Source organism: Echinops telfairi, unplaced genomic scaffold (genome assembly GCF_000313985.2).
Source record: "Echinops telfairi isolate 266 unplaced genomic scaffold, ASM31398v2 ScPeMD7_31;HRSCAF=116, whole genome shotgun sequence".
Taxonomy (NCBI): Eukaryota; Metazoa; Chordata; class Mammalia; order Afrosoricida; family Tenrecidae; genus Echinops; species Echinops telfairi.
Window position 1 is genome coordinate 9,294,830 of NW_022103928.1, and position 14,625 is coordinate 9,309,454.

Genomic DNA, 14,625 nt, shown 5'->3' on the forward strand with positions numbered 1-14,625 from the left:
TTATCTCCCTGCCCTTCAATTAATCCCAAATGTGATGATCGCCCAGGTTGGCACAATAAACTTTAACTACCCCATCAAGGAAGAGTGTTGATTTTTATGAAATGCCCTTTGTACACCCATAGAGAAGATCATAAAATTATTTTCCTTTGTTTTATGGATGTGCTGTATTACGTTGACTGGTTTTCTAAAACAGAACCACCCCTGCATTCCTGGAATAAATTCCACCTGGTCATAGTTTATGACCCTTAACATGCTGCATGATTCTGTTAAACAACATTTTGTTGAAGATCTTTGCATCTATATTCACAAGAGATGTTCATTTGCAGTTTTCTTTGTATGGTTTTGGTCTCAGTTTGCACCTTGTTTGATCTGCTTAAAGCCAGTGGCCATGGTCGTCTTGTCACCTCTTTATTCTCAGCACAGAGCCCAGTGTTTGTTGCATGCACTGGGCTCTCAATTAGCATACAGGAATAAGCGAGCTCTCCAGTATGTGTGCTCTTGACTCTGTGAAGCACAGTTCAGCCTTCTCTAGCAGTACCACTTGCCATGCAATCCGCTCTGACCCATGAGGGTCACAGTCAAACTGTGCCCCAAGTTCAATGGTTTCAATGACTGATCCTCCAAAAGCAGATCACCAGGCCTTTCTTCCAAAGTGCTTTGGGGTGGACTCAAACTGACAACCTCCTGGTTAACAGCAGAAAACATTGACTCTGTGCCTTACCCTGAGAATCTCAGCCTTCTACCAAACCCAAAACAAACTCCCTGCCATTGAATTGCAGTTCATAGCCACCCTGCATGACTTAGCAACCCTATAGACTGGCCCCTGTGAGTTTCTGGGACTGTAGCTCTTTACAGGAATCGAAAGCCTCTCTTTCTCCCTTGAAGCAACTGATGGTTTTGAACTGCTGACCTTGCAGTTAGCAGTCCACACCATAACCTCTATGCCACCAGAGGTCCTCCAGCCTTCCCATCCAAATCAGAATCTCAGTCAATGGAGACTCCTGGAATCCCCCTGAAAGACCTCCTCCAGTTATTCCAGGTAGTTACATAAATATCATGGAGTGCTGGTCCAGAAACCTATCCTAAGGAGGACATACAATTTATCCTCGGAATAGACAACTGACACACACCAAGGAAGAACAGGGGAGCCGTCCTTGGAGGCTTGAGAGCACCGACAGAAACAGGCTTCCACCTCTGTCTGCTTTTCCCATGCAGAAGACAACACTGAGGTCAATCTGGATCAGTCTTTCCCAAAGCAGTCGATGCATTGCTGGGGGGACTGGGATCACCCAGGGTGGAACTGCAAAAGCAGATTATGGGAAACAATACAAACGTTTTTCATTACTAGGGGATGCTGGTATTTTTTTTTCCTGAAAAGGGGTGGTTGGTTAAATAAGTTTGGGAACCATGGTCTAGGGAAACAAGGCAATAATATGATTTGATTGAGGCCACATCACTTACTCAGCAGGAATGTCTGGCACTTAAAACCCTTTTACTGCTCCTCAGATGCATAATACTCTATGCATGCTGAACGACTCTGTGGATTCAGAGGAGAAGAAGAAGATGATGATGAGGATGATGAAGGGTCGCAGTCTTGAAAACCCTGCAGACTCCTCACCCACCAGATGGAAACACTAGTCTGAGAGGCTATGAAAGGAGGAAAAGTAAAATTGAAACTGTCTTCAATTTTTTTGTGGTACCTGAGTCTCAAATAACTTTTAAAAAGATTTTGTTGATTCAAGTGAACACATTCCTTTGTCCCTCACTAGAAATAACGGTCAGTAATAAGTACAATCACAGTGGTGGCAGAACTTCCCATTGGGCGTGAAACTTTACAATTATGGTACTCGCTTGTATTCCTTTTATATTTTTAATCAAAAAAGCATCCTGTTCAAAAGTGCTTTGTTATTTTTATTAACGCTCTCTTCTTATGAGAGGGTAAAATGTGAACTTTTCTGCAAATGCCCGCTCCTACCACCAGGCCTCCCAAGCTATAGACGGTTGATGTATGTGTTTTCTTCTTTTATCTAGATACGCAGCTCACAAATGAAAAGCACGCCGATGAGAAGCCTATGAACGCTATCGTTATAAATTCAGCATCCGAATTCAGTATCACAGATGGACCAGCCAAGGAAACCCTCCATGAGAAAGACCTGTCAGAATGCAGCACCTCACTGTCCTCCCTTGAAGAATGCCAAACAAGCTTTTCCTACCTCCAAACGGATCCTTCCGTTCATCCGGGAGATGCTGGGGGTACGTTTCTCAGAGTTCAACCCATCTCTAAAAAAAGCTCCCCAACCCCGAACGCCTGCAAAATCATCACATATGCTGCTAGCGGGGGAAAGGGGGAGGAGAAAATCTTTATGAATATTAAACAGGAAGACTTTGATGTGAACACCCTGGTGAATGACACGTGTCAAGGTCACTTTGCAATTATGGGGTGCTGGGCAGATTGTTTGCTCTCAAAGCTGGGAATCAGGGGCTTTAAACAGCTGGGGTTGGGGCTCTGCATCCTGGATTTGGGACTAGGTGGTGGAGAAAGATAAAGGACAAATTTCTTTCCCTTCTCAAATCTGGGAGTCTTCAGCCTGTGACTCTGGGCAAAAAGAAGGTGGCATAGTGGTATTTAAATGTTGGGGATATAGCGATAGGGCCTGTGTGCACCATTAATATGCTTACATCAGTAGCCTGTGGAAAGTGGTGGTTTCTCTCAGCAATATCACTGATAGTGGCATTCTGATCAGTCCACACTTAGACCGAACCATCCCTGTCCATGACACAAAAGGTACATTCCATTTGCAAAGGTGACTGGGAAAAGATATGGTGACACATTTTCAGCACAGTCAAGTTCCACACTAGGTGGAGGGGTTTTATTCAGGTTCATTTTGCAAGACCTTACAGGAGACAGAACCCATTCAAAAATTTGGTAGATATTTAGACTATTGACATTTCTCAAAGAGAACTATAATAAAGTCCAGTTTCTCCTCTGTGTTTAAACTCACAGTTACTTTTTGAAAATAAGGAAATTTGATTTAGCAGGAACTTTGGAATCACACCAGTTTAACTCCTGGCTCTGCAGCTTATTAACTGGGCATGTGATTTATCATCTCGAAACGCCAGTTTCTGATATGTAAGATGGAGTTACCAACACATTAAAAGGTAGTTTATGGTTGGGCTGAAGTAACGTGTGTAATGTTTATAATGAGGGAAGTCTTCAGATATTAGTGATTCCGGTTTAGTTTTCATTCTTAGTATGGTGTTAGAAAATAAGAGGAGAGAAGTGCTCCAAAAAGTGATGTCCTATAGAGTTAGCATGAATGTTTTAGACCAGAAACTACTACAGACTCAGAAGATATCAGAAATGATGGCGGAAGCTAGAGGTAAATAGTAGGGATGGCTGAGGACTGTGGCAAGCTGAGCAAGTGTCTCATCTAAAGGTCTTGGCCTCCGCTCAGCTCTAGCTAATTGTTACCGAAAGGAAAGATAGTCCCAGGTTGTATCTCCCCACCCCCCCCCCCAAGAAAAACCAGACACATGAAGTATTATGTGAAATCTCCACATTTTCAAGTTTTGACAAGTTACACACACACATGCACACACACATATGCACATGCTTAAAGCCTCAGACACTCCAAACAACAATTTATACCTACCTTCAGGCCAACTTTAGCCTGTAGACTACCAGGTTCCAACCGCACACCCAAGATGATGCCCACATTCCTAGCATTGGCAGAGGTTGATGCTAGACAAGAAAATAGCTAATACGGGGAAGTTTTCTGCAAAAACATAAAAAAATGTATAATGTATTTTACTTTGTTGTTGTTGGTAATGAGACTACACACAGCAAACCATACACTAAAGCAACAGCGTTTACATGTACACGTCATTAATGCCACTCCCCCGAGTTGCACAATCATTCTCATCTTCTGAGTTGTCCTCCTCCATTAACATAAACACATTCAGCTTCCTATTGAAACTTTCCTATCTCAGCTTGCTATTTTCAATCTGATCCCATACAGATGGGCCCTAAAAGAACATAATACAGACATTCTTTCCAAGTTAAGCTAACCTATGTTCTATTTGGTTTTGTTGTTGTTGTTGTTGTTGTTAAGAAGACCACATGGGCTTTTAAAGTATTCAAGTGAGCAGCCAATGTACAACAATTGGTGTCTGCCTGCTGGAGCCATAGAAGGGGAAGGAGAGTCAGCAACAAGAGGCGGAAATTGAGTGTGTGGCTAACTGCTTCCCTGGATGACTTTCCATTTGCCTTGAGAACAACAGAACTAGATGGTGCCCGGTTACCAGTATTTAGCATTTGGATCCAAGACTTGATAGAAGAATCCTGCTCAAAAGTTGGACCATACAGATCAGATTTCAAGTTTTCTGGGGCTTTCTGGGTTATAGAGACTGGATGGACCCTTGACAATCCTGAGATAATCTATTTAGAGCACTTTGAGACTGGACCCTTATGATGGACTGTAGCTCAGAGGAACAGATCTTGCTTGTTGTGTATATAAAGTTAATGGCCCCAGAATTAAGAACCACCATTTTTACATGTGCACCCAGTAATCAACTCTGATTTGTCCTATTGGGGTACCAAGAATTGGAAGGATCCACCCAGCTATGCTGCCTGAAACCTTGCATTCTCAGGAAAAAAGTCAGTGACTATTAGAGTAACAACTGATATTCATGTGCCTTGTGCAGAAAAATGACAGGTTAGATTTGATCTAAAAAACAAAATATATTCCTGAGGATTATTGAGTTAAGTTGTTTTTCTTCAGACCTGTGCTAAAGCCAATATCACCCAGGAAATTCAAGTTTTAAGTTGATGACATCCTTCTTTTTTTCCAATGTAAAAATTTCTCCCAAAGAGATAAGAGCTTTCAGGAGCTGGATGAAAGACTAAAAGCCCAGGCTAAGACTCATAGGCAACGACAGGGAAATGTTCTTTATCTTAAACATCAAACTTCAACAAAATCAAGAGTTAAATCAGAATGACTTCTTTTCTGAGAAGTTTTGGCAGTTAATTAATTTAAGAAGGCAGAAATTGAGAGCTAGGGTCATTGTTCATACTGAGATAAATACAGAAATATTTTTTCAGGAACAGCAGGGAAAACAGAAGGGAAAAGAGCCGATTGCATCCACTTGTATGTAGTTTGTGGTTAATTTATTTTCAAATGTATAAATGAGAGCAGAGGAGTGGATGCTTAATTGCTAATATCTATTATTTATATACATTGCCCCACTTAAAACAGGATGGAAAAGCCTCACACATGCAGATTTTGTAAAATGTGTTACATCCATTAGCACGGTTCATGGTGTGTGCTCTGATGGGAATTTAAAAGCATCTTTACTGCACATTGCAGACTATGTGCTGCAACATGATTTTGAAATTGTAGTCCATCGTGTGCAGCCCCTTTCCAGAATAAAATACGGAAGGTCCAAAGAACTCCGCGTGCTCCTGTTTGAGTTTCCATGCCCTCCTGACTACATCTTTGTGGATAATAACACCAGGGATACATTTGAAAGTAGAAAATAGACTCCTTTCAAAAAGATCTCAGTGAACATACCTAATTGATGTATAATTTTGAATCTGAGACGTCTCATCCAGGTGGAAGAGGAAAATCATAAATACAAGAAGCCTCCAAAGAATAGTCTTAATTACACCATGGACTACTGAATAAAATGATTACATTTTCTACACCGTAAATTTCATACAATTAAATGCGGGAGTGTCACCTTATAAAATGTTTCAATTTTATAATTATTTCAGTTCATTTGCTCAGAAAAAAACATAAGCACAAATTTACTAAGTATCACCCAAATCCAGTCATTCTAGTTCGAAAGAACTTACTTGAATGTTAGTTGTGCTTGTCTGAATTTAAATAGATCTTGACATATTTAAGTATCTATTAAAATTGATAACATCAGGGATGATGCCCTAGCTCAAGCAAGGCAGTCAGTCATACTTTACGTATTTTTATTCTACATTACATATTTTTTCCCTTCTTCTTCAGAACTTAATGTTGGTGGAATGGGAACAAGCTTCCCTCCCCCTCCCCCCTTTTTTGGTCAAAACCTTTCAGTGTTTAGTTGAAGATAATTTGTCATGAATTTCATGATGAGGCGTCGTCGGAACAGGAGACAGGATGGGGCCAGTGTTCGGCTCTATTCACAAACTTTGCTTGATGGAGGAGGGGTGCTGTTTACCTGAAGTCATTTCCTGAAGAATCATAAAGTTCTAGGGAAATTCCATCAATAAGTATTCTTGCTATTTGGGAAAATGGTCCCCAAGGTAGGAGGAGTGCTCTTCTGGAGTTGAGCAGTGCCTGCAGAACTGCAAGTGGTAGCGAAAGCTGCCTTCTGTCTCCCCTCCTATTTGGTACCCTCCCATCATGGTACCAGGATGTAGAGCTGGGACAGCTAACTCAGGGAGCGCAGCACCACGGGGCTGACCTCGGGACCATTTGTAGAGCCTGCTTGCCCAGCACTGTTGCCTTTTCCACTGTAATTAAACATGATCTTTTCTAATGAGGCAGACTCTCCTATTAATTAGTCAATCCCCAGCTGTACATTTAGCACCTCTGGAAGCTGCATTAATGCTTCATGTCATCAGGGTGCCATTTAGCACATTACAGTCCCCCACGTCCTAAAGATACCCTAGGGGTAGAAATAGGAAACAACTCACCCGGCAAGGATGTTTACCATGGCTTTGTGCTCTCAGCCAAATACCGCTAGTGACTGTGTGGCCCACGGGTCTCAGGCCCATCCCAATTCTTTCATCCAGGCTTAAGAAGATAGGAGATGGGAAAGCCAGTGGGCTCCTCAGATAGTAATAATTAAGTCTAGTGCAGGATGCCAGGTGGTCAGACACAGGGGATTTAATGGATGGGGGGACTGGTTACAAAGGGATTAGAAGAGATGCAAAGTTAGTTAAGGGAACCGTGAGGTAACTCAGAAATTAGCAAGAAGAAAGTTCTGCCAAGACTCCCCTTTGTCTTTCTACCACAAGGGAGCAGATGGTTTCAGAGAGAGAGATGAGACCAGGGAGAAGCGATCTCCACAACCGAGACACAATCCAAGGCAGAGCACACATACCACACCACTTGTCTGCAAGTCAACTTCAACCCTTGAGGACCCCATGTGGATCAGAGTAAAACTGTGCCCAGCAGGGTTTTCAAAGAAGCAGATGGGCAGGCCTGTGCCCTCCATATGCAGAGGGGAGGATTGAACCTGGATGTTCTCTTTCTCCCAAACAATCCCCTATTGCTGCCTATAAATAATGGAGAAGTCCCTGGGTAATGCAAATAATTAAGTATTGGATTACCAACTGAAAGGTTGACAGTTCAAACCCATCCAAGGCACCTGGGGCTTCTGAAAAGTTAAACCAAACCAAACCAAACTCACTCCTATGAGACTGTCAATCTTTACCAGAGCAGACAGCCTCATCTTTCTTCCTCTGAACAGCTAGTGGGTTTGAGGTTAGCCATCTAACGCTTACTGGACAGTGCTTGCAGAAAACCCGTGGAATGCACACAGAGTCCCACTAAGTCAGAATCAACTCAATGGCTACTCAGGACAACAATGCGGACCCTGGCCAGAAGCCATTTAGGTGAGCATGAAGAATACAGTTTACTCGTCTTAAGAATGCAAACGGGCTTCCAGGTTGTCAAGTGGAATTGAAAAATAATGGTGTTCTCCCCATGAGAAGCTCACTCATACAGAGTGGGACAGGGAAGAGCAGGGAAGGGAGGGAACCATGGCATCAGTGAAGCTGTGAAATCCCCAGCTGTGCTCAAAGGTAGCAGGAGGACAGGGGAGGGTACTGCGAGAGATAGCCAGAGAGCCACTGTGTGTGAGAGAGAGAGAGAGAGAGAGAGAGAGAGCGAACTATGAGGGGGGCAGGCAAACAGTGAAGCCCTCTGAAGGCAAACAGTCTTGGTTCCAATTACAGCTTCATCCTCTCCAGGGGCACTTTGTTGGATATCTGTTTTATATTCTCTGAACCACGACTTCCTCATCTGAAAAATCAGGATAACAACAACACTCGGCTCAGGGTTATCCCATGATACCTATGTGAGATGCATATAAAGTAGAATATTGCCCAATTGTTTTTCTGTTTTGTTTTGTTTTTCAGAACAACTGACACCTATAGCAATGGGCTAAGTTACAGAAGAGGACAGAATTTAGTGGCAGGAACACTTAAATTCAAATCCCCATCTCCGAATTTTACCATTGGGAAGACTTTGGGAGCATACGCAGTAACCATCTCTAAGCCCTAGTCCTTTCATCTAGAAAATGAAGATCCTAATATTATCTCTTAAAAGTCTTCACTTATTATTTCATTCAACACAGACGTGGCTCTTTGCCTCATGCAGATTAGCTTTTAGTGGGAGGGACTGACAAAAGACCTATTAGTTACGGAGCCCTAGTGACTCAGTGGGTGAAGCATTGGGCTGCTGACCACAGGTCAGTGGTTCCAGCCCACAAGCTAAGTCAAGAAAAGAAAAATGAGGTTGTCTTCTCCTGTAAATATTTAAAATCTAGGACACCCAAAAAGCCAGTTCGACTCTGTCCTATAGGGCATTATCAGTTCGTTTTGACATCATGGCAGTGAGTGACTGAGTGGTTATAGAGCTGACCATCTCCCACTCACTCAATTCCATTTGACTTGCATGGTGATAACAAGTGGGCAGATGACAAGTCAATGGTTAATTAAATGGCAACGAATAACAACGCATATATTTTCAGCTAGAAGCCTACAGTATGAGTAAACCAAGCCAAACTCACTGCGGTCAAGTCGACGCTGACTCAGCTGAGCCCCTGTGAGTTTGCGAGACTGTCACTGGGTATGGGAGTGGAAACCCCAGTCTCTCTTCCGTGGAGCTGCTGGTGGTTTGAACTGCTGGCCATGCAGATCACCGCCCAACTCGTAAGCACTACACCACCAGAGTAGGAGCTGAATGACGCGGTGGAGAGATGTACAACACAGAAGGCATAACAAGAGCAAGTGGTTCTGCAAACCCAGTACAGTCCACAAACTGAAATTCAGACAGTGTAGATGTAGCCGGGTAGGTTAGCAATGAGATTAGATCAGGAAGTCAGTAGCAGACAGGGGCTGGATCTTGCTGTAGCTTTCAGGCTATATATAGTAAGAATTGGGAACTTTTCTAAGAGAAGACTGAGTCATGCAAACCTGTAGTAAAAACTAACACCCCCAAATCCCAAAATGGTTGCCATTGAGTCATATCTGATTCGTAGGGACCCGAAGAATATAGAATAGAACCCTGCTCCACGGGGCTATCAGGGGCACGTGAATCTCAGGTGGCTTCATATGGAAACGAGGCCCTAGACAGGAAGCTGTTGCTGTTGAGTTGATGGCTGCTGGTGGTGGTGGTGGTTGGAACTCATGTATTTGGAGCTGGCAGTCAAGTCTATGGATTTCAAATATGCACCAGAGGTATATTTAGCAGGACTTGGCAGTGGATTCGATGAAGAAGGGCATGACAAAGAAAAGGAAGAAAATCGACAAGGGTGAGTTGCAGGTTTCTGGTGAGTTCATCTGGGTGGACAGGGAGCCCTGCACCCGAGCAACTCAAGGAGGGTTGGTGAGCAGGGAGAGAGGGTGACATCAGCCATGCAGCTTGGCGTTGGTGGGTTTCGGAGGCTTTGGAAATACTGCAGATCTGAAGGAGGCAGGTGGAGACTATGTAACTTGGATAGACTGAGAGAAGGTGCTAATCACAGGCTGTGCCTTCGAATATGATACTTATCAAAGTTTCAAGTCCCACAAAATAGTGCAGCAAAGGAAAATATCCTCATTCCGAAGTGCAACTCTCTTTTCAAACATTTCCACATTTCCCCCTGACCTGCTTATGTTACTTTTATGCAAACAACAACAACAAAAACCAAAAAGAAATGGCCATATGCAAAGCAGTTTTGCCTGCATGTGTGGAATTATTTAATATGCCTTTTTGGAAAAGTGTGGAACACATTTGAAAGTTTGGAAAAATCTGTTTTCAATTCATTAATGTTGCCGTGTTTTTTGGGGCAAGAGGGTCTGCCTTTTATAACCAAATAAAAGGGACTAACTTAGACACAGCAAAAAAATGGGCTCTATTCTCAAGTGCAAAATGGAGAGGTGGAAGGGAGAAAATGCCAATTTATTGCAAAAGGATTGAGCCAAAAAAAATTGAAAAGCAAAATATATGATGTCCATCAGAAGCTGAAAACTCCCAAACCTGCCAGCAGCAGGAGGCTTTGGCTCGCGCTCTTGGACCAAGAGGTAACTTGCCCTGAGGAAATGTTGAAGGCACGTAACAAATAGGTTCTTCACACTCTTCCAAGGAGACCCCAGCGAGGTCCTCTCCATACAATCTCCCTGCAGCCAACCCTATTTACTTCCAAACCACACTTTCTACCTGCCATTTACGAAGGACAGAATCCAGTGGGGTCGTTTCTATATGGCCATAAGCCTGAGAAAGTCTCCTGAGCCTCTGGCTTGAGGGGTCCCAGGGTATTACTGGGGCGATTTTCCACTGAGAACCTGTTCGTTACCGGGAGCTTCCGGATAGCTGCCCAGAGGAGTCGCTTTATGCTCCAGATCCTTCATCATCGACCTGCTCCCTCCCGAAACACACAGGGACGTAAGCGTCCGTGCAAGGTGCTGACTTGCTCCTGAAGGTGTGTGGCTATGTTGGTGGTGACTTCTGAGACCTAGGTGGGTTGGTCATAGACTAGAGGCTGGCTCTAAGTGAGCCTCTAAACAAGGCACCAAGTCTGAAACAGAGACAGCTCTGTACCTGAGAAGAGGCACTACTGAGCAGGCTGCCTACATTATGAATACTAATCAATAGCCACAGCACTTGGAATTTGATAGTTATAAAAGTCATGGTGAAATTCTTCACCATCACCTTACTGGGAAGAAAGAAAGGGAGGAAGCAAGAGAACAGGTGGAGAGAGGGGTAGAAGGAGAGGGAGAAGGAAAGGGGGCAGGAGGGAAAGAAGGAAGGAAGGAAAGAAGGGAGAGAGGGAGGAGTGTTAATTTATGTCTATTTATCTGTATGGAAGATTCACCTTGGAATTTTTATAATGTCTTTACAAGAAATGAAAATGACTCCTTTGAAAACATTCTTTTCCCCCCTACATAGGGCGCATGTTTGCGCTTTCCCTCCTCTTACAGGTTGACAAGGAAGGGACCGTATGAGAAAAGAAAAGTTTTCTGAGAAATACTGTTAGAAGTAAATAAAGAATGCTGTAATCTCTTCAAAGGGCATAATCTCTCCTCTGTGTTACTCAGTCTGCTGGTTGCAGTCTAAAAACCAAAGTTATTAACATTCTTTTTTTTTTTGCTGGGGAGGACTCTCATGAAAGTCAGATTTATGATAAACCCATCTGGAGGGGGTATTTTTCTCCAGTTCATTATAGAATGTTACTTCAACACTGGTTACTTTTAGGACAGTGGTTTTAACTAATCAGATGACACAAGATGTGAACACTTACCTACGCTTTTTAAAACACTCTAAACGTTTTTAACCTGGGGAGTGAACATTTTAACTAGAGAGCTCCTACATCTTCGGACTAATTCCCTTTATGGAAACAAAAATAAAATAATCGCTAACCCATCCCAGCTGTTTGGCTAGAATTACCAATTACCTTCAATGCCTTAGAGATACTTTTCAGAATTTTACAAGTCTGCACAGTAAATTTTTAAACCAATTTTCTAAAAGAAGGGTGATACGATTTATATCCTTTTAGGCAGATGATGACGTAGTGCGCTTAAAAGAGCTTGAATATAAAATCAAGGTTTGACATAACTGGAGGGAAAAGGAAACAGGGGTTAAAAATAAAACACAACCCCCCAAAAGCTGTTTTTTTTTTTTTCCCACTCACTTATATGAGGTTTTGGAACGTGCTTCCTCCCTGCATTTGAATATGGGTGTGGTGGCTTGATGAGAATCCCAAAGGGACCAATCACAAAGCCTTGTGAGCAGAAGCAGAGGGTCTGTAAGGTCTCTGTGCCCCTGTCTCTAATTGCTCTGGAAAAGCTCTCGCCCTGCAGGAGGACCTGCAGTTTTTCTGAAGGATTCCAAGTTTCCAGAAAGAGACTTAATTGTGCGGCTTCCCAGCCCCTCTCTGCAGGCCACGTAAATAAAGGAGTTTAGGAAAGCGACAGCACTTTAAATAACCAGATTATGTGGAATCAATAGGAAGTGCTCGGGGAAGTTACTAAAGCAGTCGCTGAAGGAGAGTGAGTTACGGGCACCGGGGTGAGAGAGCAGGAGGGAGAGGTGTAGCTGACCTCTCCGGAGGACTAGGAATTGAGAGTTGGCTCTAAAGTTGTCTGAGTCTCTGCGAGGTACACACGGTGGGCGTGCCCAGCTGCTATCCCGAGGCTGATGGTTCGAATCCACCCAGAGGCACTTTGAAAGCAAGCGTTAGCGATCGACTTCTCAAATGCCAGCCACTAAGAGCCCTACGCACGGTTCTACTCGGACACCCAAGGGGTCTCCATGTTTCAGAATCAACCGGCTGGCAACTGGTTGGTTTTGATTTTCCGTCGGGTTACAAGTACAGCCGGCGCATGTGCCCGCCTGCCCCCGGGCTCGCCGCCCATCTCCATCGCGAGTAACGCTCTTTCTTCTTCCCTGAACAGACGAGTGTGCCTCGCTCATCCTCACCTGTCTGTTTTGCCAGTTTTGGGACTGCCTCTTGATGCTCCCGGACACGTGCGAAGCCGTGTGCACCAGCCTGTGCTGCCCCTCGCACAGGTACCACCGCCCGGCGGACGAGAACCGCTCCCGTGGCGACTGCGGCTGCAGCTGCGACTTGGACTGCAGCCTCTTCGAGTCGTGCCACGAGAGCGGCGAGTGTCTGGAGCTGGCCATGGAGATTTCGGAGATCTGCTACCGCTAGGCCCGGCCATCCGGACCGCAGGGAAAACTGCCTCCCAGACCGGGCGTCCACGGGCGGACATGTCCGCCCGGCCCACACAGCACAGCTCCGGGGCCACTATTGCCCGGGGAAGCTCTATTGTCCACGCAATGGGCTTATCCCAAATCTTACAACTGCTGACAACCCAAGTCCTTCCTGACCCTGGAGGAGCATGCCTTACATGCCTCTGAAAGACCGCAGGTGCAAGAGGTTTCTTTGACTAGCAAACAGCATGCTAGGCCACTGTGTGATTGCTCTGCTTGCATCCTGGGCTCCAGCTCATTCACAAATTCAGGACAAATTAGTGCATTCTCTCAGAATTGACATACATTAGCTCGTCTTCCTAATGGACTCATGCATAAACATTATTCATTGTTGGTGATTATTAATAATGTATTGTATAACATCATTTTGTAATTAAAAATTTATTTATACAGTCTCTTAAAATTCACTTATATGTACAGTTTAGGTAGGGAAGGGAATTAAATGAATTAGAAACCATGTTCCTGTAATTACAACAGATGTCTCTAAAATATCTCCAGTGAATTTTGAATACGGTGTGCTTTGAGAGAGGACTGTCATCCTCGACCGCGTTAGTCGATATCCATGACTATGTCATAACAAGCTATGCACGTTCTTAGTTTGTAACAGAAAGGTTTGTCTTTATCCTAATGAGCATGAATGGGAACGGTGTGCACGTCTCAAGGAAACGACCTCAGAACATCACGGCTTCCTTTTCCTCCTGGCTGTTTGTCAGGTCGAATGCGGGTATTAAAGAAGCAGGGCATTTCACAAAACTATCATGTGGATGGGCACCCGAAGAACATACCCATGCCTGCTGGTCCTGATCCAGCACAGTTTCCTAATACTGCATGTGCTTCCCAAACTAACATTGTTCCCCACCCCCCAATAATTATAAGAATTAAGAATTGTGTTGAATACTTCACATAGCTGAACATTTTGTAAGGATAGGCTATACATTTAGAAGTACTTTGCTACACAAATAAATTATTACAAACACTTTGGAGGGAAAGACTATCTAGGTTAACGTCAGTCACATTTGAATGTTTTTCTTTTAACGTTAGCTTATCCGTGCTTATGTGCACTCCTACAGGCACTAGCCAAATAGCTTCACATTCGTTTTACCTACACACTCCCTAGAGTTATCATTGAACAAAAAATTATAAAATATCAAAAACCGAAAAAAGAACAGAGAAGTGAGATGAAAGGAAGGGACTTTTTTTTAGCCCTACCCAAACAAAATGCCCGAAAGAGCTGGGATTTCACCTGGATTCAGCAACCTCAGGCCAAGCTGGTGTGTGTTTCAATTCTGTGCCACACAGGTAATTTTTCTATCCCTCAGTGATTTCCTCCAAACCCTGACACCTGTTCTTTTTGAAAGACTGTTGTTTGCTGCCCCTGGCAGAAGCCTTGCCTCCCTCTTGACGATCTCTCGACATCGCAGTGTAACCCTGGTCTGTGCTGCTTCACTCCTGATGGCACTCTCACGTTACCCAACAACCACAGAACCCGGGTGCACGCCCACACCTGAGGACCAGTGGGCTAGTCAGTCTTCTTTCCTGCAGCTCGAAGAGAAAACTCTGCATGCGCAGGCCTTACAGACTTAAGGAAAACAAGTACAACAAGAACAATTCACAAAGCTAACGTAGGCTCAGAGAGCAGGGAGGTACT

General features: G+C 44.0%; 1 protein-coding gene across 1 annotated transcript in view; it reads left to right on the plus strand.

Annotated features, from left to right (window-relative positions):
• The window catches only part of MDFIC2 (MyoD family inhibitor domain containing 2), a 166,531-nt gene extending 153,616 nt beyond the window's left edge, over positions 1–12,915 (plus strand). Inside the window, exons 5-6 of the mRNA XM_045290118.1 lie at positions 2,032–2,253; positions 12,656–12,915. Of these exons, the coding sequence (XP_045146053.1) occupies positions 2,032–2,253; positions 12,656–12,915 (482 nt within the window). The remainder of the gene's footprint in view (positions 1–2,031; positions 2,254–12,655) is intronic.
• The last annotated feature ends 1,710 nt before the right edge of the window (positions 12,916–14,625 follow it).